General features: G+C 44.1%; 1 protein-coding gene across 1 annotated transcript in view; it reads right to left on the reverse strand.

Moving 5' to 3' along the window:
* Positions 1–260: 260 nt before the first annotated feature.
* LOC114666349 (alpha-(1,6)-fucosyltransferase-like) overlaps positions 261–24,098 on the reverse strand; it is a 362,150-nt gene continuing 338,312 nt past the window's right edge. The window contains 6 exon segments of the mRNA XM_028821169.2: positions 261–1,142; positions 1,144–1,280; positions 1,283–1,367; positions 8,723–8,873; positions 10,347–10,523; positions 14,430–14,676. Of these exon segments, the coding sequence (XP_028677002.2) occupies positions 1,038–1,142; positions 1,144–1,280; positions 1,283–1,367; positions 8,723–8,873; positions 10,347–10,523; positions 14,430–14,676 (902 nt within the window). The 3' untranslated portion in view covers positions 261–1,037.

Raw genomic sequence — 24,098 nt, forward strand, 5'->3', positions numbered from 1 at the left:
TACTCACCTTCCACTGATTTCTCTTACAATACTGCAGGGCACCCTCACATCTAAACCAAGAATGCCCCTCTTCTGTCAACTTTTCCCCGGCCCAGTCCCATTACTATACAGTGCTGTCACCATTTCTGCATCACTACAGGGGTCCTCGAAGCCACGTCAATCTGATTTACACGTTTTGTATGGTATCTGCTCACAGTGCACGACTACTCCCTTCTGTTTCTTTCCAGTTAGTGCTGGCTGAACATGACACACACACAGAACATGATTCACTTGGATTTATTTGATTTTCTCATTATCAAAGACAATGCCCATAAATTGAATTTATGAAAGTCGGTTTCTGACCTAGAAAAAAAAGTGCCATGACAGTTTCCATATATAGATTTTTTTTTTCAAGTTTCGACATCTCCTTAAATAAAAACATAAAATTACTATTAAAATTTGAGAGCAGTCATGTCTACTATAATCTGCATTTGAGGGGCTGTGTGAAATCTTGTTAACCAGTTTCTTTCAGGAAACAAATACAAACTGTAATTATGGAAAACAAACGAGCTACCGTATTGTTTTAGGCACCTTGTCTGTATATACACACACACACACACACGCACACACACGCGCACACACACATCCGCACACACAACAAATAAAAACACCCAGGTCACTCATTAAAAGCACAACATGGATATGGATGGGGGGACGAGGAATTAAATTAACAAAGGAGTTAAGAGAATAATAAAAATTGACACTGACGCTGAAAGGGCAGCACGTCGGTTCGGCTCATTTGCCGAGCAAAGAGGAGAGGAGGCTTTGTATTAAAAAGAAACAAAAATGTGAACATTGGCGGCCTCCTGCAACCCACTCCACAATCTCTTTGTCCAAAGCTTTCTTTTTTTTTATGTAAGTTGCAAAGGGTTGGTCAGTCTGGTCAGTGTCTAATAGCAAAGCTCTTTGTAGTCTTTTGCTTTGTGCAGCCCACCTTAGGCGGGACGAGCTCCCACTACATCGAGGCAGCCAACAGGTCAAAACATGGACATATGCCACTACTGCTGCAAAAGTTTGTCTGCCTCTGGGTATGTTGGGTATTTCACAGTTTCTATCTTCTCCTTGACTTTGTAGGATGGGTACAGTCCTGTCCGGCCCATTTTCCCTATTAATCCCTTTGGAATAGCCATCCCAATGGTTACCTGCCACGCCTACCAAGTCCCCCGGCTCCAGAGGGATTTTCTTCCGCCGTCCGTGGCTGTGTGGATAAATGGCAATCTGGTTGTGAGCATTCTGACCCCAAAGTAGTAAATGTCATCTAGGGAATGAAAATAGGAGGATGCATCCGGGTGCAGAGTCTGCATGATCTCGTAGGCGACACGGCACACCTGCAAGGAAAAGGGCGAAAAGTTAGGCTAGATAAGAACAGAGCAATGCAGCAGAACTCGTGGAGACGCATATCGTTACAAGAATCATATCTAAACTGCTTGTGCAACATACTCACCCTTCTGCTTTTACGCTGGCCTAGGCAATTTCCGGTAGATTGTTAAGCAGCTTGCCACTATTGCTATTGGATTTATTCTGTTTTTCTCTTTTTGGCCTATTTTATATTCATTCTGCGATTTTGTAGGATTGAAGAAATCATTTCTAGCATTTAGTTTTTGCTGCAGTTTTGTCTTCATGTAATCAAAATTACTTCCTGTCTAATTTTTGTTGTCCAAAAGCATCGAGATTTTTGTCTTTGTGTCACCAGGACATGGATGTCAGCTGCTAGCAGACTGCTGGAAGTCACAGCTCATTACTCCAATTGTGCAAGTTAAATTGGCAGCACGCTGCACATTGTATCCAAGATTACGGATTCAGTCCAAGCTTCTAGTGTGCTTTCTGTGATATTTATTGTTCCTGGCTTTGGATCTTCTGCTATTCTTATTCTGGCTGTGGTCTGGTTTAAGGTTTTGGCTTAAACATCTTGGCTAATTGTGTTCCCCGTAACGGACTTTGAGTCGTTCACTCAAGTTCATTTCATATCCTGACCCCTTATTCGTATATAGTTGACATTTACCTTCTCTCGACAGAATAACCACAGTGACATGCAACCGTTTCAGGTAAAGTCAGACTTTATGCTAAAATAAAATACACATGCAACAAACACCACAAAATCAACCAACACAATATGTCAGACCAGGAAGAACCAATGTAATTGTGCCCATGTTGCACAAGCATTCCAGAACTCTGAAAACTGATTTAACTGGAAAATGTACTTCCAAGTTATGACTGAAGAGTATGTGCCCTTAATTGTAGCAACAACATTTCTGGCACAACTCTCAAGGGTATAAAGACACTGTCCTGTTAGTGGGCTTATTGAGAAATCCAAAACAATTGAGTTGCACCATCTAGAAGAATATCCTCTTTAATAAAACCCGTGTGCGTCCAGTGTCCGTGTGTGTGTGTCTTCTGGAGAAGTGCGCATGTGCAGGGCCCGGTGTGCTGCTTCAAAGGCCACCTGACGTGTCACACAAGACAGAGAGGGCGGGACCTATAAAATATCGCGCGGCAGATCCAATCGGATTTCGGTAAATGAGGTAAGACCTAAAACAGAAAACACGAAAAATCCAATCGGGTACTGAGATGCGGAGACCAGCTTCCCTATTGTTGTGCAAGTGTTCACTCTGAGGATGTCAGATTTGTGATTAAGAAGCTTGGCCCGGTAAAGTTTAAAGTAAAAGTAGATTTATTTTCGCGCACATTATATCAGTTGCTGGGGAGAATCTGCTGATTGCCCGCTGTTGTGACAGAAAATTAAATGCATATTACGGACAGCAAAGCCAGTATTACTGTCAGAGAAAATTACAGGCATTTAACGGAAAAAATGTAATGAGGTAAAAGGTCCCTTGCCATTTAATATAGACTGTTCGTACTAATATTTATGGACTACTGTTCTAGCGCCTGTTATTGTAACGGGCTTAATGTCTAGTATTTTATAATGCACTAGGGGACTCCGCCCCCTGCTCACTTCACTTGCCCACCCCTGTCTTTAGTTTACCGGATATACAATTAAAAGAGATTGTTATTTTCATAGGAATTGTTACATATGCATTATTTTCACTTTTACTTTAAAAACTTTTGTTAAAAAAAATACTTGTCCTTTATTTCCGGCCCTGTGCGTGGTTACATCTCTTTCTCGTAAGACGTATAACGGTGCTCGCGTTGTGAAGGGGGGGGGGGCGGCTGAACGCACGCTAAGGATATGCCGTCGGATCATCTGCTGTCTTTCTGCTGCTGGCGAGCTGCCTGTTTTGCTTGTCGCATGTTGTTGTTTTAAGAGCTGGGAGCACATGATGCATGTCTGCCAAAAGCAATCCAACAACTGCTTGGTTAGGTGTCTGTGGACTTGTTTTAAATGATGGCTCACTGCCTTGTCTTGCGTGACGTTGTAAAAGCAATAATTGTCCTTTATTTCCGGCCCCGGGCGTGGTTAAATCTCTTTCTTGCAGGACATATAACGCTGCTTGCGTTGTGAAGGGGCAGCTGCTGTTGCGCTGCCCGTCGATCATTTAAAGCCTGTACAGCCACTGTCCTTTTTGGTACTTCGTGTCTCTGCTGTTCACGTTGTGATCGCTTCTCCGTGATCATGAATATACACCTGACCGAATTGTGCTTTCTTTGAAATTAAACTTGTCGTTGCTTTAACTGTTGCGCGACCACAGATTCTCATAGCGTATGGTCCATTATTGTGTAAATCTAAGTTTTGTGCATTGAATGATGCAAAGGCGAAAAGACTTTGTTTTCTGCTCTTTGCCTTTTATTTCTGACCTCGCCTTGTCCTGCTATTTTTTCAATTACACCTGGCCCTGATGATTAATTTCCTTTTGTTTGCGCTAATGTGATCTTTTAGTCGTCGACGTTTCATTTATAACGTATTGTCCTTTACATGCTTTATCTGATCTGTGTGTGCTGCGTGCCTTTACACTACTGACTTTTTTGCTGGCTGTGCTCTGATATTGCTTGTAAGTAGGGCGTGTCTTGCAAGAATCTCATGTTCTATATCCCTGTGAGACGCTCCGTGGCCATTCTCTTTCGTGTCGCGGGCCTTTTATTTGTCTTCTGTGATCTTAACGTGAAGATCAAGTATCATCTCCTAGTCATTCCCTCCCACAGGATTTTTTTTTATAATAGAGAGATGTATTCATTTTGACAGATAGTGCATTACAAGCATTAGCACTTTAAGAATCGCATATAGTTGAGGGCACAGACAAACTAACATTAACAAAGAATAATTTAAAGAAAAAATAAAGGAAATTATAAGAAATGATAGAAGAGCACTAATCTCAATCGAGCCCGTTAAACATGGCTGGTGATTTGCTCTGATTAATGAGAGAAAGAATATATCATGTAAATAAAGAACATAAAGAGGACACACTGGCCTCCCAGGACTCAAGTTTGAGACTCCTGCAGTCAGCGACTTCCCTCTGTGTGACAGTCAATTGGATTCGTACTTCCTCTATCATTCCTTTTTAACTTCTTATCATTTTTTTCTTTATTAACAAATAGCGCTGGCTGTATACACCTTCTGTTGGAATGAATAATCCAATACGTTTTATTAGTACGCACAACAAGCATCTTGGAATGGGCTGCCCAGTTACCCACCAAAGTACCACTCCCTCTGTCAACCTTTGATTTCTGGTCCCTCTTCATCCCACCTCCTGCACTTTTGTATTTCCTGAACTCACCGCGTCACGTTCAGTTCATGTAGTGACCTACAATGAGACAATAAAGCTTTTAAGGATAAGGAGAAGGAGATGAAGCAGACAGGGAACATGCCAGAATGAAGACCAAAAGTCAAACCAATCAAGCGTCAAGTTAAAATCGCTAACTAAACTAAAGGCAGTAAATTATCACTAAAACAATCCCACACAAACACAGGAATAATCCGCATACTTGGACAAGAATACGACTGCATGTACCAAACTTTAAATCTGCAAAATTAATGACACTGGATGTCACGATCTCCGAAGACATGTTCCCAGCAACAAAAAATGCGTCTTAGAAACGGGGCCCACGAAATGATGGTGGCCCATACACTAACCAAGATGATGCTAGTGAATAATGCTTTAAATTTTGAACTTTCTCAGAATGTCTTGTTGGAAGAAATAAATGTATTTTCACAACCAGTCCTTGGGTTCCAAAACCACTACAATGATGAACGTTTTACCTAAGTCCACAAAAAATGAATACAAAACTGCTGATCATAACAGTTAAGTCCTGGGGTTAGAATGACTTTGAATCTCCTCCTGAGATCTCTTCCAGTTAAGCCCTAGAACTTCTTCTGTGTTCAGGGACAGCACTAGTAAGAGCTTCCTTTCAATGGCTCCTGGTATCCCTGCATTGCAGACATTTCTGCAGTGCGTGGCAATGCAAGTTTTAAATAGATAGAAATGGGTTGGCGTAGGTGCACGTGGTGTCATGGTGGAGCAGTGCCAGGCTGCTACTGAGGGAATTGGCATGTCTGCATTCTTGTATAGATGTGAATGGACCAGCCAGTTTTCTCATTAGCTCTCTGGGGGTTGTAACCAAGGCATCTGTGCACCCAAGGGTTCAAAAGCAGCCTGTGCAGAGAGTTGGGAGAACCAAACTAAAAGCAGAAGAGAAAGAAAGAAAGAAGAAAAGTCGAATTTGGAATGTCAGCGCAGTGGTCAGGAGGCAGGCAGTCAGTGACCCTGTGGAGGAGCAGGTGTGGAGCACTCCTGGGGTGGATCATTCCCTACCCCTCAGTTGTGCTCAAGAGTAGATTCCTAGGGATCCCATATTGGCTGAGGAGGTCCAGCAGATGCTGATGGTGGCAGCGGGATGTGGGTGTCTGGCTCAGAGTGTTCCGGAATACACTGAAAGGAGGCTGTTGGAACGAGGAGGGCCACAGAAAGGGACACCGGCAACTGAAAAGGCCCAGTGGGGTGAGCTGGGGAGACAGGAGTTGAATGAAAAGGAAATCCGAGGTCTGCACGGTTTTAGTCATGCATTTTATGAACTTGATTTATTGCTGGTTTTACTCTCCACTTCAAGCACTGATTTTTATGGACTGTTTACTGTATATATTGATGGACGGCACTTTGTTTGGACTTGAAAATTAGTGCTGGGCACTAATTTAATCGCAGTTAATTGCAGACAATCATAACAATCACGTTGTTATGTGCAAAATTCAATAATGAACTTAAAAGTAGTGTATTGCGTGTATTTGGTTTGCAAAGACTTTAAATAAATAATAAAAATGTATGTGAATTTCCCCTTAGGATTAATAAAGTATCTATCTATCTATCTATCTATCTATCTATCTATCTATCTATCTATCTATCTATCTATCTATCTATCTATCTATCTATCTATCTATCTATCTATCTATCTATCTATCTATCCATCCATCCATCCATCCATCCATCCATCCATCCATCCATCCATCCATCCATGGTGCTTTGTAACAGCAGTATTCCCTTTACATAGTAGCAGTTAAAATATTTCTTATAAATCTCAACTTAAACATTAATGTAATCAAATCAAATATAAAACCAAAGGTATTTGCCACTGCCAGGGCATTAACTCTTTATCTAGTTTATTATGGAAAAACAAGTTACTCTCAGAGTCCAGAGCCACGATCACAACATTATAACAGGCACCTTCTGAACAACAGCAAGTTAACGTTTCTAAATCTGTTTTCTTTTTTTATATGAACAGATTACCAGCAGAAACATTTTCTTTCATCAGGGAGCAGCATAAACAGTCGTATGTTCAGTAGCAACTCTTTGAGGGCTAATATTTTTTCCAAAAAACTCAGTTTTCTGAAAAGCGCACAAAGCAATGGTTTCACACATAAATCAACATAAAACGTCTGTTGCTGCCTGTTGTGCCTCCTGTCAGTGCCTGTTTGCTCGATGGCTGGCAGGAATGCACGGTGGGCTGGCTGTCTTTGCAGTTGCAGTGAGACGCAATGTGGTTTGTACCCCCTGTCATCTTAAGTGTCTGTCCTCCCAGGCGAACGTTGCCATCGGTGCATCAGCTTCACGAACGTGTTCGGCACCACGATCAGGTGGGGACCGATCAGTTGATGTGGATACATCACTTTTGTTTTCGATCTACATCTCCAGATCACTTGCATCAAAATCGGAGTCCGACATATCAAAGATAATAATGAAAAAATTTTAAATTTGAGCATTTGCTTTGGTATCTGTCGATATGCCATTTTAGAAGCCGTTTGCTCTTTGCTACTCATGCACACGCAGGGAATCGAGGTCAAATCAACAAAGCTAACTTTCCTTCCAGCAAAAGCGTATCGAAAAGCGCTGTAACAAGATCACTGATCTCTATCAATCACTAGCGAGACTGAGGCTTTCAAAATAATAATAATAATAATAAAAAAAAACTGCATTAATGCACGATAAAATAATTGTCGCCGTTAATTAATTAATGCATTAACTGTGATAATAACATGTTAACTTGCCCAACCTTATTGAAAATGAAAACACTATTGCTCTCTCCTTTGTTGCTGTTATAAGACCTTGTTGCCTGGCTCATCTCGGTTCAGGACAATCGATGTTCCCGGGTTCAAGGAGAGCTGCAGCCAACCCAGGCCGTCACAGTCTCCTATCCATTCTCTCGGCTGTACAATTAAATGTTGTTCTTCTCAACACAGTTCTGCCCTATATTGGCCGGGAGAAGTCATCACCCCTTCACTCCTATATAGGTATCCTTGCCTAATGCTCAGGGTGCACATCTAAGAGCTGGCGCCATTCCTTTTGCATTGGCAAAGTAGCTTTCCTGGTTTCCTAGAGCATTGCTGTGCTCTGTCCCTGCCCCTATAGTGCCTTGTTACTTGCACCAGCACAAACTCGAGAAGGGATAAATTAAATAAATTCAGGAACACGACGGAAGAAATATACCAATTAAAGTACAGTGGCCCTTAGTCAATAGATTAGAAGAAACAGAGCTTTGCCAAGGCGGAAGTGCTAAGGCAATAAAAGCACAAATGCCCATAACCTGGTTAGGCTTTCTTAAAGATCCAAAGTCCTTTTGAGCTTCCATGCTTCAGTGTTAGAGAAGAGTGGCTTCCATCAGCAGATGAAATGACGAGCCAAGGAGCTCATCACTGAAGAACAAAGAGACGTGTATATACGGTAGAGGAGTATGCGTTCACTTTAGGCATCTAAAATTTGGTAGGCTTGTAGCACATCTAGTGGGGTAATAGGCACAATCAATCAATCAACCAACCAACCAATCAATTTTACTTTTATACAGCACCCTTCCCAGAGGACACCATAATAAAGCCGGTCACAATGAGTAACACAAACTGAATAATCCTTCAATACTTAAAGTAGCAAGTCTTCTACCCACAAGGTTGTAGTATTTTCATGTTTCCAGACATTTCAAGTTGTTACACAAACTGTGATCTCATAAAGCAGATTTGAGGAGGTACATACAGTATACAACTGCCTGTCAATCGTAGGAGTCAGAGACAGACATCTGTTCCCACAACTCAAGGTACTTGGTTGTTCTGTCATATAGCACCTTTGACATACAGCACCACCACAAAAGTGCAGCTGGATGGAAACAGCGTACAGAATGTCCAAAGTGATAAAGAAGTACGGACAATCAAGATACTACAGAGAATGAGAATGGATGGCCATCAACAAGAGCGCATTAGGAAACTCTGCACACAAGCCCCTGAGCAATGTTTATATGAATAAAGACTCAGTACCTGAGACGAGAAGGTGCAGACCAGGAAGTCTGTCTGGGACAGGAAGTGGATATCCAGGATGACACCTCGCAGGGAGTTCTCTGTGTAGCGGTTGTGCAGGTTGGCTGACCAGGAGATGGAGTTGTCGCTGATGAACTCATAATCTTGATACCTACAACAGAGCACACCAGTTAATCCAGTCCACTTCTGATTCATTGGTGGTTTTCTGTGTACTTAGTGCTTGTGGTGATAACAACAGCAATTCATCTGGGCACGAGGGAGCCAACACCCACTGTTGGGGGCCGAGCCCCACTGCTAGCACATGTCCTGTGATGATTTCAAAGTTATTTGAATGAGCAGACGCCCAGCACCTGTGTAAGTATCTGTTTTACGAGCTCACTGCAGTAATGCAAGGAGATAGAGGTCATCCTAGCAGCACTGGACACAAGGCAGAAACCAACCTTGGAAGGAACATCAGCTCATCATGAGGAGTCTTCCTTTCTAGTGTATCTGTGTGCTTGCTATTTCTCCTACACACCATTACAAGCATTAGTTTCCTGCATTGCACCCATCACTTACTATACCAGTAACTATACCAGTAGAGGGTAGCTCAGAAGAAACGTGGACACATGAATGCACGTGTGGAGTGAATGTCTTGCTGTACCAGGAGAATGGCAGAGAAAATTCAAAAAAAGCTACACATACTGTGAGGAGGGCATGGCAGTGCAGCTGTATACATCCCACCTCCTCCATCCACAAGTTGGTTAAACTCAGTTTTATGGAGGACAAAAATAATGCTTTATATATCCACTGCAGACCGTAATAATAGATTTTATTTATATAGCGCCTTTCCCATGCTCAAGTTGCTTATCCACAAACTCCACCCACCACAAGACACAAGGGTACCTCTGTGTTCATCCCATCCATATGCTCTGCCTCAAGGCTGTCTTTAAAGTGTCTTCTCTCTCAGATTTTATTTTCTTTGACATGGCAGCAGGTTAGGAAAGTTAGTAGTGGCTATTGAACTCAAATCCCCATTTCTCTCTCCAAACTGCTGCTATCCTGCACAGCCAGCGCAGTACTGGAGCAGACATTTTTAAAGTCAGGTGTCTTTTCTGACACCAGCCTCCTTGAATTGCACTTTATGGCACACAAAAGGGGTGCCAACCTCATTCTAACTCAAAGAGCAAGCCGTGTGCTCCGAGTACTTCGGCACTTACTTTCAAACAGAGTAAAATAGTTTTTGATTGCTTTCATACAGACTTTGGTATACAAACCCTGCAGGTCCTGACTAATCTTTCTCCTTGTCCATATAAAATAATGTCTACCTCACTGGCAGAACACATGATTGACCTTTTTGATCTTTCTTCCATAATTTTGCTACAACACAGGGCAGGACCCCAAGTCTCCTTTTTCGATCATCCAACAGAAGAACCACAGGCTTTCAGACAGGACAGGATGAAAGCAAGCAACTGCCTGTGCAAGGTCTTGAGGCGTCTGCAGCCTACACCCTGCCTTTGCTGACCAAAATCACATCGGGATTGTGCACTCCAGCCAGCTTATTATTCTCCTCCTCCGTTTGTATTCTTCAAGTGTCCCCTGGATGGTGAAGATTGCCAGCACCCTTGTCAAAGACCATACTTACTTGTTTTTGGCCTCCTGCAGCAGATTGGGATCGTCTGTGGCCAGATAGACGCGCTTCTTATCAACGTGCATCCTGCGTGCCAGCAGCTGAAAGTGTTCCTCTACGTGAATCATGTACTCCTCTATGGGGTGGAATGCGGCTTCAGTGCCCACTTTGTCAGTCCTCCGCACGTGCACGCTGTGGGAAAATGAGAGTAATTAAAGGAAAGAAGTGCAGGTGAAGCCCCATTGGCTGATATATGGTTATGACAATCCCTAGGGCAGATTCATCCTTTCTGATTGAATGTTTAGGGCACGCCGGCTGTGGGCACAACATTTATAATTGTAATGTGAGAAAGAGTGGCTACAGCATTCCCCGGTGGCAGCTAACACAATGTTTATGACAGCAAGCTGTTACATGGAGAACTGAGGCTTTCAAATGCAAGAACGGTGTAGGAAAAATGGACAGAACCAACAGAGAGTGGGCAGTGAACTGTCGTCTGTGTGGCACAATTGTGTCAATTATTCAGAAGGAATAAAGACATCTGGAGAGTTAGGAGTGACACTCCAGGGCAGTGGGAATGAACAAGAAGAGTGTGGACAGCAGGCAGCACAGTCACTCCACTCCACACCACTCACATACTCAACAGTTGTTCTGGGCCGGGATTAGTGCCCTCTAGCTGCTATTCTGAAATGCAGAGAAATGCCTTTCATCTTGACAGAAAAGAAGGGGACAGAACACATTTTTTATGAGGATAAAAACCATAACGGCACACTCTGTACACTCATTGTGGGTGCTCTGCCCACACCCCATCCACTGGACAATAACCCACTGCACACCATATGCATAAGGGCCGAAGATCCACAGCCATAAACCCAATGGGTACTTAAAATATGCTATGTATATGTCATAAATTCCTGTCATTAATTGATTTTCAAACTCCATCCATCCATCCTCTTCCGCTTATCCGAGGTTGGGTCGCGGGGGTAGCAGCTTGAGCAGAGATGCCCAGACTTCCCTCTCCCCGGCCACTTCTTCTAGCTCTTCCGGGAGAATCCCTAGGCGTTCCCAGGCCAGCCAGGAGACATAGTCCCTCCAGCATGTCCTGGGTCTTCCCCGGGGCCTCCTCCCGGTTAGACGTGCCCAAAACACCTCACCAGGGAGGCATCCAGGAGGCATCCTGATCAGATGCCCGAGCCACCTCATCTGACTCCTCTCGATGCGGAGGAGCAGCGGCTCTACTCTGAGCTTCTCACCCTGTCTTTAAGGGAGAGCCCAGACACCCTGCGGAGGAAACTCATTTCAGCCGCTTGTATTCGCGATCTCGTTCTTTCGGTAACTACCCATAGCTCATGACCATAGGTGAGGGTAGGAACATAGATCGACTGGTAAATTGAGAGCTTTGCCTTATGGCTCAGCTCCTTTTTCACCACGACAGACCAATGCAGAGCCTGCATCACTGCGGACGCCACACCGATCCGCCTGTCGATCTCACGCTCCATTCTTCCCTTACTCATGAACAAGACCCCGAGATACTTGAACTCCTCCACTTGAGGCAGGATCTCGCTCCCAACCCTGAGAGGGCACTCCACCCTTTTCCGGCTGAGGACCATGGTCTCGGATTTGGAGGTGCTGATTCCCATCCCAGCCGCTTCACACTCAGCTGTGAACCGATCCAGAGAGAGCTGAAGATCACGGCCTGATGAAGCAAACAGGACAACATCATCTGCAAAAAGCAGTGACCCAATCCTGAGTCCACCAAACAAGACCCCCTCAATGCCCTGGCTGCACCTAGAAATTCTGTCCATAAAAGTTATGAACAGAATCGGTGACAAAGGGCAGCCCTGGCGGAGTCCAACTCTCACTGGAAACGGGTTCGACTTACTGCCGGCAATGCGGACCAAGCTCTGGCACCAATCGTACAGGGACCGAACAGCTCTTATCAGGGGGTCCGGTACCCCATACTCTCGGAGCATCCCCCATAGGATTCCCCGAGGGACACGGTCGAATGCCTTTTCTAAGTCCACAAAACACATGTAGACTGGTTGGGCGAACTCCCATGCACCCTCCAGGACTCTACTAAGGGTGTAGAGCTGGTCCACTGTTCCTCGACCAGGACGAAAACCACACTGTTCCTCCTGAATCCGAGGTTCAACTATCTGACTGATCCTCCTCTCCAGAACCCCCGAATAGACTTTTCCAGGGAGGCTGAGGAGTGCGATCCCTCTGTAGTTGGTTTTCAAACTCATTTATCCCATTTAGGGAAGTCAACACCTATCTTGGAAGCAGCAGATTCAAGGTGAGAATCAACCTTGAATGGGGGGGTCGCAGCCTGTTACAGCACCCACTAAGTCACCCTGGCCAATTTGTAATTGTCAATTACCAATGACAGTTGTTTGGTAAATTCTCACAGTAGAGGCTCTACAAGTTGAGCAGAGTTTCACTGGCCTGTACTTATGGGCACACTCACAACCCACATACTGGGCAATGTGCACCCCTAGACTGGTTTGGCTGATCAGCCCGCATCTTCTGTGCTGGACACAGTTTTAAAACCCCCATTCTGGTGGGTATGCCCGGCTCACTCTTGTACATGTGGCACTTTTAAATGTGCATATCCATACACACACTTATACCCTCCACCATACCTACCAGTTTTGGCACAGAGTTCACTCTGTGCGTACTGATGTGCACTCCTAGACTGGTGAGAACACACAGTTTACACCCTGTATACCGGGCAAAGTCTCATACTGGAAAGTGTGCACAACTCCTCCTGGTATGCCAGGGATTTTTAAAGAGAGCACGTCTATCCTGAAGGTAAAGATCACACACGTTACACTGGGCAAAGTTTTATAACACACACCCTTATGATGGAAGGAGAGCACAGCTCACCATTTGTATACCGGGACTCTAAACCAATGGGAACTGAAAGCTGACACTCATAAACTGGACAAAGGTTTACAACATACTCCATTCTACAAGCTGGAGACACAAAGCTCACACCGTACATACTGAATATGCACTCCTGGTCTGGAGGGGCCACACGATTCACACCTTGGACAGTCTCTCCCACCACACACCCCATGCTGTTTGGGACACACCTTTTATACCAGAAAATGTATTAAATCTTAAATACCAGTCAAAATCTGTGTACTGATGATGACCACTTAATCCAAACCTGAGGCATTGAGCAAATTCTCTTGCCAGTTCTTTGTTTAAAGGTGCACATCTCAGGCCTTAAAATTTTTATACTGGTCAGGGGTGCAAGGGTCACATCCTAATAAGTGGTCTACAGTTCACTGGACCATTCATTTCCAGCAGGAGGTGAAACTGGGATGTTTAACCACAAAGTTAGACTGGTATAGTCAGAGAGCAGGTCACACTAATTGACCTTAGGTGCTGGAGCTTGTTGACGTCACAATGTCAAGTTACATGACTAAGGATTGCTGGGTATGATGGATTACATCACTCATGACTTCTCAGCACAGCTTCAGATGTACGAGAGGGAGTCAAGCTAAAGTTAGAAAATGGGATTTATTTTATTTGAAAATGAAACGAACCTTCTATCTATCTATCTATCTATCTATCTATCTATCTATCTATCTATCTATCTATCTATCTATCTATCTATCTATCTGTCTGTCTGTCTGTCTGTCTGTCTGTCTGTCTGTCTGTCTGTCTGTCTGTCTGTCTGTCTGTCCCATTTTTTCTTATTTTTTCATTTCATATCTTTGCCATGGACTTACTTCACAAGGTGTCCTTTGGGATGCATTCACAGGCTAGCCTTGAGCAGAAGGATGGACACCTTGGCCATGTCTCTGCTGTGGATTAGACCCCTCTGGCAGCATATAAAGAGGATTACATTTTACAGATCATTTTCTCACAGTTCCAGTGTAGCCATTGCCACCTGTTGAAGGAACAGTGTTGCTGCAGTGTCTCCCCACATTACCAATAGGTCCATGTTGGGCTAACAGCACAAAGATGCCTAGAGAGCGTTCTTAGTGAGGGGAAAGTGTAGTGGCATCTTGGGAAGGTCTGCTACCATGAACCACTGAGTGATGATCACACCTCCATTAGACCAAACCAAGCATAAAAGAGCGTACTTACCCAATGACGGGGTGCTTGAATCCCAGCTTGCTGGTGGCTTCATCTATCTCCTTCTCCAACCAGGGCTGGGGTCGGATCAGATACTTCACAAACTGAGAGACCCACCAGACAGATGGGTCACCGTGGAGGCGGTCAAGTCTGTCAGCAAGATCTTCGGGGATAGCTAGCGGCAGGTAAGGTGGGCGAGGGTGTAGGCTATCAACAATGGGAAGCTCCACCACCTGGACGTCCTTGTCGTTGGCTTCCCCTGAAAGAAGCGGAATTCTACTTTTAGTGGAAATGTTTCCCTTTACACAGAAAGCATGCTTATCAGATACAGTTCTAGCTTGAAGAATGACACCCATCGAGTGTCCATTCGGGTGTCAGATTTACATTACTGGAATTTTGTCCTGTGCAGTCATACTAAGTCTAGTTAGAATTCAATTAAGTGTGTATAAGGGGAGAATGTGCAACCTTTACACGGAGACTTTCCAGCCTAGATTTGAACCTAGGACTTTGGAGGCGTACCTTCCAAAAGGGTCATACCTTATCCAGACCTGGCCCCTCCGCTGCCAGATTATGCTGTAGACCTTCATAATGACAAAACTGAAAGAAGACAGTTAAGAAGATGGATCGATCGGCATCTGCAAATTCATTCTTCAAGATGAGTGGGCAAGTGGGCGGATGCACAAAATGAGCTCATCAGATGGTGTCATATGCATACTTCCATTTGATCACAGAAGCTCAAGGGAAAAATAAATACAGCAGAACTTCTGCCATGGATAATAAAAGAGCAGCTGCCATCTGGTAAAAAGTTTGTAGGTGGTAGTAAGATGTGGTCAGACCTGCCCAGCTGCACCACAAGTGTACCTCTAAATACATTAACATTTGCATACAGAGAAGGTCTACCTTATTGTGTCCACAAATGGAACATGCTGGTACAAGTTTTGTCCTTCCAAAGTTCCCCTGCTTGAAGTCACCACCACTCTAGGGTCAGAATGATGTGTTTTTCTCCAAAATCCCAAAGATGTGCATGTTAGGTTGACTTGTGACTCTAAATTGACTTTGGGGGATTGAGTTTACCATACAGGGTTAGTTCTCCTGATTTCTTTCTATTACACTGCTCTGGATCATGTGAACATACATGTGACTTTTAAATAAACAGATTTTTTAAATAAATTTACCATTGGATACATTTTGAATGTAAAAGAAAAGTTATTTGCTGATCAGCATGGCCATGTTATGTGAAATGGGCTTCACTCACTTTAGTTTCTATCTGCTTTTATTAATCAGGGTTGTGGATACAACACACTGAGGTGGACAGACCGGGAACCGCTCTCCTCATTCCCTTTTTCCTAGTCCTTCTGAAGAATCTGGAAATGCTCTTGGCCTTCTTCCATTAGGATACTCTTGGTATCAACCTCCATGGGAGTCTCCCAAGGATCATCCTATGTAAGTACCTGCCTGAAAAATTCAACAAGCTTCTTCCTAGTATACTTCCTTAGGGCTGTAACTTACTGTATTATGGTGGAACAATGTGTATGCTAGAGATATGTGCATCCAATTGGGCTACCCTTGGCATACTGGTCTAAGGGGAGCAGCCATACAAAAAAAAAAAAAATTCTCGGGGTATGTATAAATAAACCTAAAATTCCCATCATGCTGCATGTCTTTCCCAACATTTTCCAGTCATATATTTCATTTACACAATCTTTGCAATTTGGGGATGGTAATAGCACACTCCTGTGCAACAAAATCAAAGGGGTTTAGTGTGTTTTAACTCGGAGGGGTGGGCTCGTGTGAGAAATGACAACCAATGAGTGCTCGCCTGGAAGAGTAATGCATGCCACGATACCACAAGGAAAGATGGAACATGAGAGTGTTTTGGATCGTGCAAAACAGAAGAAAGGCTGATCTATCTTCTATCTCATGCTTCTTGAATCACAGCTGAATTGAAAAGGGAAAATCAAAGGGTTGAAATTATGGACAAACTCACCAAAAGTGTGTCAGGCAGCACATTAATTGGCTATCGGCATGTGATACTGTTGTGAGGATGGTGTGGTAATATTGTAGGAGCCAAATCATTTTTTGCTTCATTTGAAAAGAATGTGGCCTTCACAAATATAACAGACGGTTCTGTTAATCCCCATAAGCTAATCATTTAATGGAATGTTCTTAACGCTTTGCCACATTTCTGTATTTCGACAACTGAATGGCCTCAGATTGAAGTAAGACAGCCATAAAGAAACATGAACTGTTAGACAGAGAGGCATTAAGGGCACAGAGCTTTCTGACCATATGTGCGTAGGTCGTGGTGTATGTGGTAACAGGCAGAACCTTTAAAAATGTAAGCTAGGCACTTAAGCCTTAAACACAACATTATAGACAAGAACGCTCTTCTTTGTGTGTGGGGGTGTGTGTATTATCAATTTTCTTATTTGGACTGTACAGTTTTTTTTTTTTGCTATGACGAGTCATAACAATTCTAGTAGCTGAATGTTCCAAATATTTTGAACTGTTTGAAAACCCTTAAAAAGCAAAGCTACAAACATTATGATAAAAATAAAAAATATATACAGAAAAACAGAAATATTAGAAACCAATTGCTGTGCAAACTACATATTAGAACTAGTATAGTATAGATATAATCTCAGGAAATAACTAGACAGCTGGCCTGGGGGGACACTGGAGGGAAGGACACCAACAGGCTGGCAAATGGATTGGGGAGATTCAAAGGCTGGGTATCAGTATAGTAGTGCAAGGTATGACAACCAGACCTAAGAAATGTTGGGTCACCCCATTTAATTGTCAAAATAACTTTTAAACAGAATTGGCACATGAGGACGCATATTATAAGCGTCAAAAATAAATGGATGCAATCAGGACTGGTTTGGGGTTTTGTTTATCTTGAGCGTCGAATGAGACACCACCTTCTGTGAGCGTTTCCAATTTATATTCTCCAACCAGAAGGTGTGGAGTCAGTTGTCCTCACTTGGCTACGTGAACTGACACAGACGATATTGTTAGCGACAGCGCCCCCTCTTGTGCCAGGGTGGAGTCAAGGGGTTGATCCATAGACACTCATGCGTGATTCTGGTTTCACAAGGTTAGCTTGTGTGAGCTCCAAATATCAAAGTACATAATGGAGGCTGAATCTGCCTGAGCTGAGTCCTTGGGAACAACACACTCCCACTTGTGCAGGAGGCTTGTCAAGGCTCATTACAATTAGATACATGAGGCCTGAAAGGGGATGCTGGTCTCTCTCTATGTCTGCCATTTCCATCTATCTGTCTCTTGACTCCTTATTCACATGGCATGCTGGATCAAAGGCTACGTCGAACCACACTGAACAAGAAATTAATCAACATACTAAGACATACAGCCACCTGATAATCTAAACATATTGGATGCTAAAGTGAATCAGACTGTATTAGTATTTTGCCAATAACCCTACTCTGCAATTTTGGGCGTATTATCTGTAATGCACAAACAAATGTGGAACTTTCCCTCCTGCCTCTTTTGGTGCTCTATCTCATTGCCTGGGGTCATCCTGACTGTCAATCCGGACAATGTGGTAAGAGTAAGGCATTTGCGTCTATTATGGTCTACATAATAAAGAGTCTAAAGAGGAAAACAGAGTCATCTTAAGACCGTACCATGGCATAACACACACTTGTGGACATCTGAAACTGTACTGAAATGTTGTCATGCAATCGTGTAATTTGTCATCCCTTGTGATTCCAAATTGGGTAATCTGGCATCTTCAAGGTGTCGTACATGGCTGGGGGTCAGACCCGGCCAGGACGCCTGGAAGGACTAGGTGGCGGTATATTTGTCCTCCGGGCCACGTGGGGGCAACCGCCCTGGAGTAGAAGAGGCCCACTTAACGAGAGCAGGGAGGCTCAAGAACGTTGGGGCCTCTGGTCACCGCCAGGGGGCGCCCCGAGCCTCATGGAGCCCGGGACTTATTTACTTCCGCCACACAAATGGAGGACAATCCATCCAGGGTCACCCGAAGTGCTTCCGGGTGTTCTCCTGACGCTTCCGCCACACCAGGACGTGACGTCATGGAGAGCAGCTGGAGCTCATCCGGGAAAGGATAAGAGGGGCCGCCTCCCTCCTGTCAGTGAGCTGGAGTCGGGAGCAGGACAAAGCTCCTGGAGAGAGAGGACAGGTGGCCCAGGGACAAGGAGAGATAAGGCCCAGGAGAAGGGAGACTGGGGCTAGACGCATTGTGGGACTTGTGTGTTGTGGAGAAGAGAATAAAAGGTATTTGGATAAAGATGTGGTCTCCAGCTGGTGGTGTCCGGGCAATTATCACAATGGCGCCCAACGTGGGGCCTTCTGCCTGTTCAAAGGCAGGGGACCCATTATATAAATATTTTGTGAGCTGCCCGACACCTCAGTCCACCACACCCACATGGATCACCCAGGGGCTGCGAGAGATTCGCCACCGCATCATCTCCCACCCGAGGGGGATTGCAGTCAACAGAAAGGACCTGAGCGCTGTGGACTTACCAGTGGTCGCTGCTCCCGTGAGGATCGGGGTTGGCACAGCCACGGATACGGCTGGCAGGCTCCATAGTAATCTGAAAGACGGGATCCAGGAGGTAAGTCCCAGGCCTGGCGCCAGTCGACTCGCGAGGGTCGGCTGGGCTGCGGACGGTGTTTGCCTTTTAGCTGGGGGCTGCCTGGGTCCGCATCGCTGGCCAGGCTGTGTCGATCCCTGTGCTGGTGGGAAAGTAGGGTCCGCAGCGTATCGAGAGGCCGCGACAGAAGAGCGGTAGCAGGAGCAGGACGAAGCTCCTGGAGAGAGAGGACAGGTGGCCCAGGGACAAGGAGAGATAAGGCCCAGGAGAAGGGAGACTTGGGCTAGATGCATTGTGGGACTTGTGCGGGACTGACTTGTGTGTTGTGGAGAAGAGAATAAAAGGTATTTGGATAAAGATGTGGTCTCCGACTGGTGGTGTCCGGGCAATTATCACAAAGGCAATAAAATTCACAGTCAATAAGTTTGATATGCCCACCGAATAAAAATCATGTAATGTGCTGCCGGCTGAATCAAATCGCCCCCCCAAAACAACAACAATATTTAGTTATAAAGCACATTTTCATACAAATGATGGAGCTCAAAGTGCTTTACAGGATGAAGAAAGAGAAAAAAGACAAAATAAATAAGAAAATAGACTTAGGGAACACTAATTAACATTGAATAAAAGTAAGGTCTGATGGCCAGGGAGGACAGAAAAACAAAAAAAACTCCAGATGGCTGTGGAAAAAAAACTAAATCTGCAGGGGTTCCAAGGCCACGAGACCACCCAGCCCCCTCTAGGCATTCTACCTAACATACAGTAAATGACCTCAATCAGTCGTCATGGTTTTTAGGGTTCACATGGAAGGACTTGATGATGAAGGTCATGTGGACTTCTGGCCTTTAATCCATCAATGTAGGGACATCACGGTGCTTTGATCGGGTGGTGGTGGCGCAGATCTCCAGAAACACCGGGGCCCACAAAAGTGTGGTGCTACACCCAAATAAAGCTGTGTGTGTGAAACCATGATATGCACTTGTATTCAAAAGTAAAATATTCAATGAACAAGGTTACCGGTGTGCATGGCATTTTTGCCACAAAAACGCTTCAGTGAATTTTGCCGATCATCACTAGTCGCTAACTACCAACTAACTCAGCACCCACTTCTTCAGCTTTTTAGCCATTAAAAAGAAAGTGGCACACCAGACTCTTCCACTAGGAGGCCCTTCTGTCCATTCGTCTTCCATCTCACTCATCCAGTTCAGGATAGCTGGGACCATTTACATCCGAGCAGCATTTTTCGAAATATACATCAAGCAGAAAGTTCAAAGAAAAGTCAGGATCTGAAACCTGCTGAAAAACAGTTGGAATGGTCATCAACACGGGTCACGAGCATAGCAGTGATGCCGAAGTTTTTGGATCACCAGCTTCTGGGCAGAATGATGTTCCATCCATCTGAGTTGTTCTGAAACGATGCACCATTTGACCTAAGCTGTCACATACCATTACGATTCAAAAGCATTCACTCTTCCAGGGCAACGCTTTTTAACAATTAGATGCTCAGGGAAGCTCCTTGTGTCCTTCTTATTTCTTCCTTCTTGCCTAATTGATTACATCGCAGTAAAATCAATAATTACCACCAATCATTTCCAACAAGTGAAAAAAAATGGATTTGCAGAGCTCCTTAGTGTATGGAGCTCCTGCTGACAGGCCGTGCTCAATAAGAGATGGCAGCATAACGAGGGCTCTTACCATCCAGACCCTCTTGGGTGCAGCTGCCTCCCAACTAAGAGAGGGGCGTCCCACTTTAACCCTCCTCTACAGGAGACTGACAGATGAATTAACCTGACAGCAGTCAGGTCACATTTCAGCACCGGGCTTCTTGCTTTCAGGACACAGAAGGTGAAAAATAAAGCAAGAAGAGGATTTAATCCTCCGAGGAAGAGGCAGACGTTACAGCTGAATTTCACATTTTTAGCAGGAGTTTTACACCTTTTCTTTGGGACTTCAGAGAGTTAGAAAGAATCTGAAAAGACCTTGTGGCATTGAAGAGCAACCAGAGTAGGTGAGGCAGTCAGCGCCAATGTAGAGCTCAGGTGACATTGATGGTGGGGATACTTATTTGTAGGACATGATCCTTCTGTAGGGGAACGGGAGCATAAAATTATTTGATGCCAACCCCATCTAAAAGTTTCCTAAATAAATGGCAGGTATTGGGCTGAGAAGATTTCTACTGCCTGATACCGCAGCTTGGTTATCTTCGCTTCTCACCTAGGGCACAGTTTCTGAATCTATGAGTCACAGGTTGGTGATCTTTTGGCTTGTGACCCACCGTTGTATTAAATGGGATAGGATCACGTACAGTTTGTGAAGTGTCTTGTGATGGCTTGCCACAGGTTTTTTTTAAGCAGAAACCCCTTCACAATCTGATAATTGTCATGGACTGGGTCTTGAAGACACTAAGAAGGGCAAGATTGGGTTACAGATGCTTGTGATGACTGGATTGCCCGCAGCTGGCATGCTCCACTTTGAACCCGGGTCATCGAAAATCATGAAACCAATATGGACACTTACATATTCAGCAAGAGATGGTGCAAAGTGCGCATGTGTTTTTGTTATTGACATCACACAGTCATGGGTATAAAGGTCACGAAAACAGCTTCCCAAAAATCCGAGTTGTAGAAAAATAACAAAATTATTCCATATGTCTATTTAGATAATGCTTCTGGTATATGACTTCTGTTCGGCGTATTTTCGACTACGATTTAGGGTTTTTGATTTGGGTTTGATGATAGCATTTTTATTGACTTCACAGTTATGGATCTCTGGCTCACGCCTCTTTACTGATACTTTATTTAAAAAATATTTTGTCACCTTCAATGGCTACGTTCACATTACCAGGCTGAAATGGCTCAAATCCACTTTAATATGACATGTATCGGATGTTCTCACGGCTGGGTGCACACACAAATCCAGTGTTTTCAAATCAGATTCGTACGTGGTCCCAGATCAGATACGCATTCAAGTCCCTCCATGGAAACCCTGAATACAATGAGGGGACTGGGCGGTCTCATGGCCTGGAACACCTGCAGATTTTATTTTTTCTCCAGTCGTCTTTGTTTTTTTCTGTCCTCCCTGGCCATCGGACCTTACTTTTATTCTATGTTAATTAGTGTTCTCTTATTTTAATTCTTACTTTGTCTTTTTTCTCTTTCTTCATCATGTAAAGCACTTTGAGCTACATTATTTGTATGAAAATGTGCTATATACTGTAAATAAATGTTGTTGTATTTGACTCGTGGCCATGTGACATGAATGAGAACGGTCAGATCAGAATTCATGCGTTTTTTTTTTTCTGCCTATATGCATTGGCTGAGCTCTGTCGTCATCAGCCAGCACCGGCAGTGCAGCAAAACAACAGCGGATGAAGAGCCACAACTGTGACAGCAAGTCACTATCCCACAATTGCTGTCTCCTTTCTTATACCCACACAAGTCTTATTGCAGCAATAACTGTGAAAACAGCAAAAGTCTGCCATCTGACTTATTGCCTTCTCAACCTGATCATGTACAGCTGATGTTTGCTGGCCTTCAGAGCAAAATGTGATGATACGCATAGTTCAAGTTCAAGTTCAAGTTCTTTAATGTCATTGTGTAACACAGTGAAATTACTTTTTGTGACAGCCCCAAGGTGCATTTAAAGAAAAGTCAAATAATTCCAAATATGTTGTATACAGGCAGTCCCCGGGTTATGTTCAAGATAGGGACTGTAGGTTTGTACTTAAGTTGAATTTGTATGCAAGTCAGAACAGGTACATTATTTTAATAAATGCTATTGTTGACCGACTGTAACCAAGTGCTCTGCCAATGAATGATGGAATTTCACCTCTCTCTGAACTTTTTATTATTTCTATTTTATTTTCAATGGTGATGGTTTTTCTCTTCTTTACTGTATCACCAGCACTTGCATCAGATTTGTGTTTCAGAGACATTGTTGAGTGGTGAAGACAAAAGGTTAAGATGAGCTCTTCTGCACAGCACTGTACACGCTATCACAGCAGGAAGGCACTCGTCAACACATCTGATGTACTGACAAGAGACAACTTTCTGCTATGTACGTAACAGTACAAGCAGGCTAGCTATTGAGAATGACTGCAGGCGGCAAGGGGGGGTTCATCACCAGCCCACCTCACAGTCACCTCCACTACAATATGCTGCTTGCAGCGTCCATACACCGAGAATGAACACGGTGCGGCCAAAGGCAGATAGTGAATCACCCAACCCCAATTCAACAGGCAGCCATCCGAGGCACACTACAATGCTACCCCCGCCGTCCCGTTCAGCCACAACTGGGTCACCACTTGCAGCATTACCAGCCGTGTGTGCTGGGCGGGCAGTGAAATGCCCCTCTCTGCTCCATCCAGCCTGCGTTCAGTCAGGAGCAGTAGCTGTGGTGGCGTATTGGGCGGGCAGCGAACCATAGTCCTGCACACGAGTGATAGCCCTGGTGACTATGGACCACGGGTCACCGCTTGCCGCTGGGAGCCGCCTGAGGGACACTACACTGCGAGAGCAGTGAAATCGCCCCCCTCCAGCCACCGCTTGCAGCATCCCCAGGCCAAAGATGACGGAGCGGCAGTTACTGAGGCGCATGCGTCGCAGCTGCGTCCTCGTTCGTAAGTTGTAGGTCGGATGTCCGTAACCTGGGGACTACCTGTACAGTGTTAAGTGATCAAGTAACCAAAGCAAATTATTATTGCTCAAAGTACAGCAGCATAAATTGTTATTGCACCTGTTAATGAACATTACATTACATATTCTATATTGCATTACATTAGTATATTGCACATTACCAATGCAGCTTATTGCAAATGTTCAATTAAAAATGATCTCAGACTGAGGAGATTCAATGTGTCTCATGGCATGGGCAAATTATCTATTTGAAGCTTGACCTTCTGATTCAACTTACATTAAAGACACTTGGGTCAAAAAAAGTCAAAAAGATACAGTAAATTGTTTTTTTTGTTTCATTTCTTTGTGTTATAAACAAATTAGATATTTTCCACATCTTGCATTGATTTAATTAAAAATTTTAGATTTATAAAATGATTAATATTAAGACAAGACTGTACAGAACTTGTTAAAATATTGATGACAAT

The sequence above is a fragment of the Erpetoichthys calabaricus genome, chromosome 16 (genome assembly GCF_900747795.2).
Source record: "Erpetoichthys calabaricus chromosome 16, fErpCal1.3, whole genome shotgun sequence".
Taxonomy (NCBI): domain Eukaryota; kingdom Metazoa; phylum Chordata; class Cladistia; order Polypteriformes; family Polypteridae; genus Erpetoichthys; species Erpetoichthys calabaricus.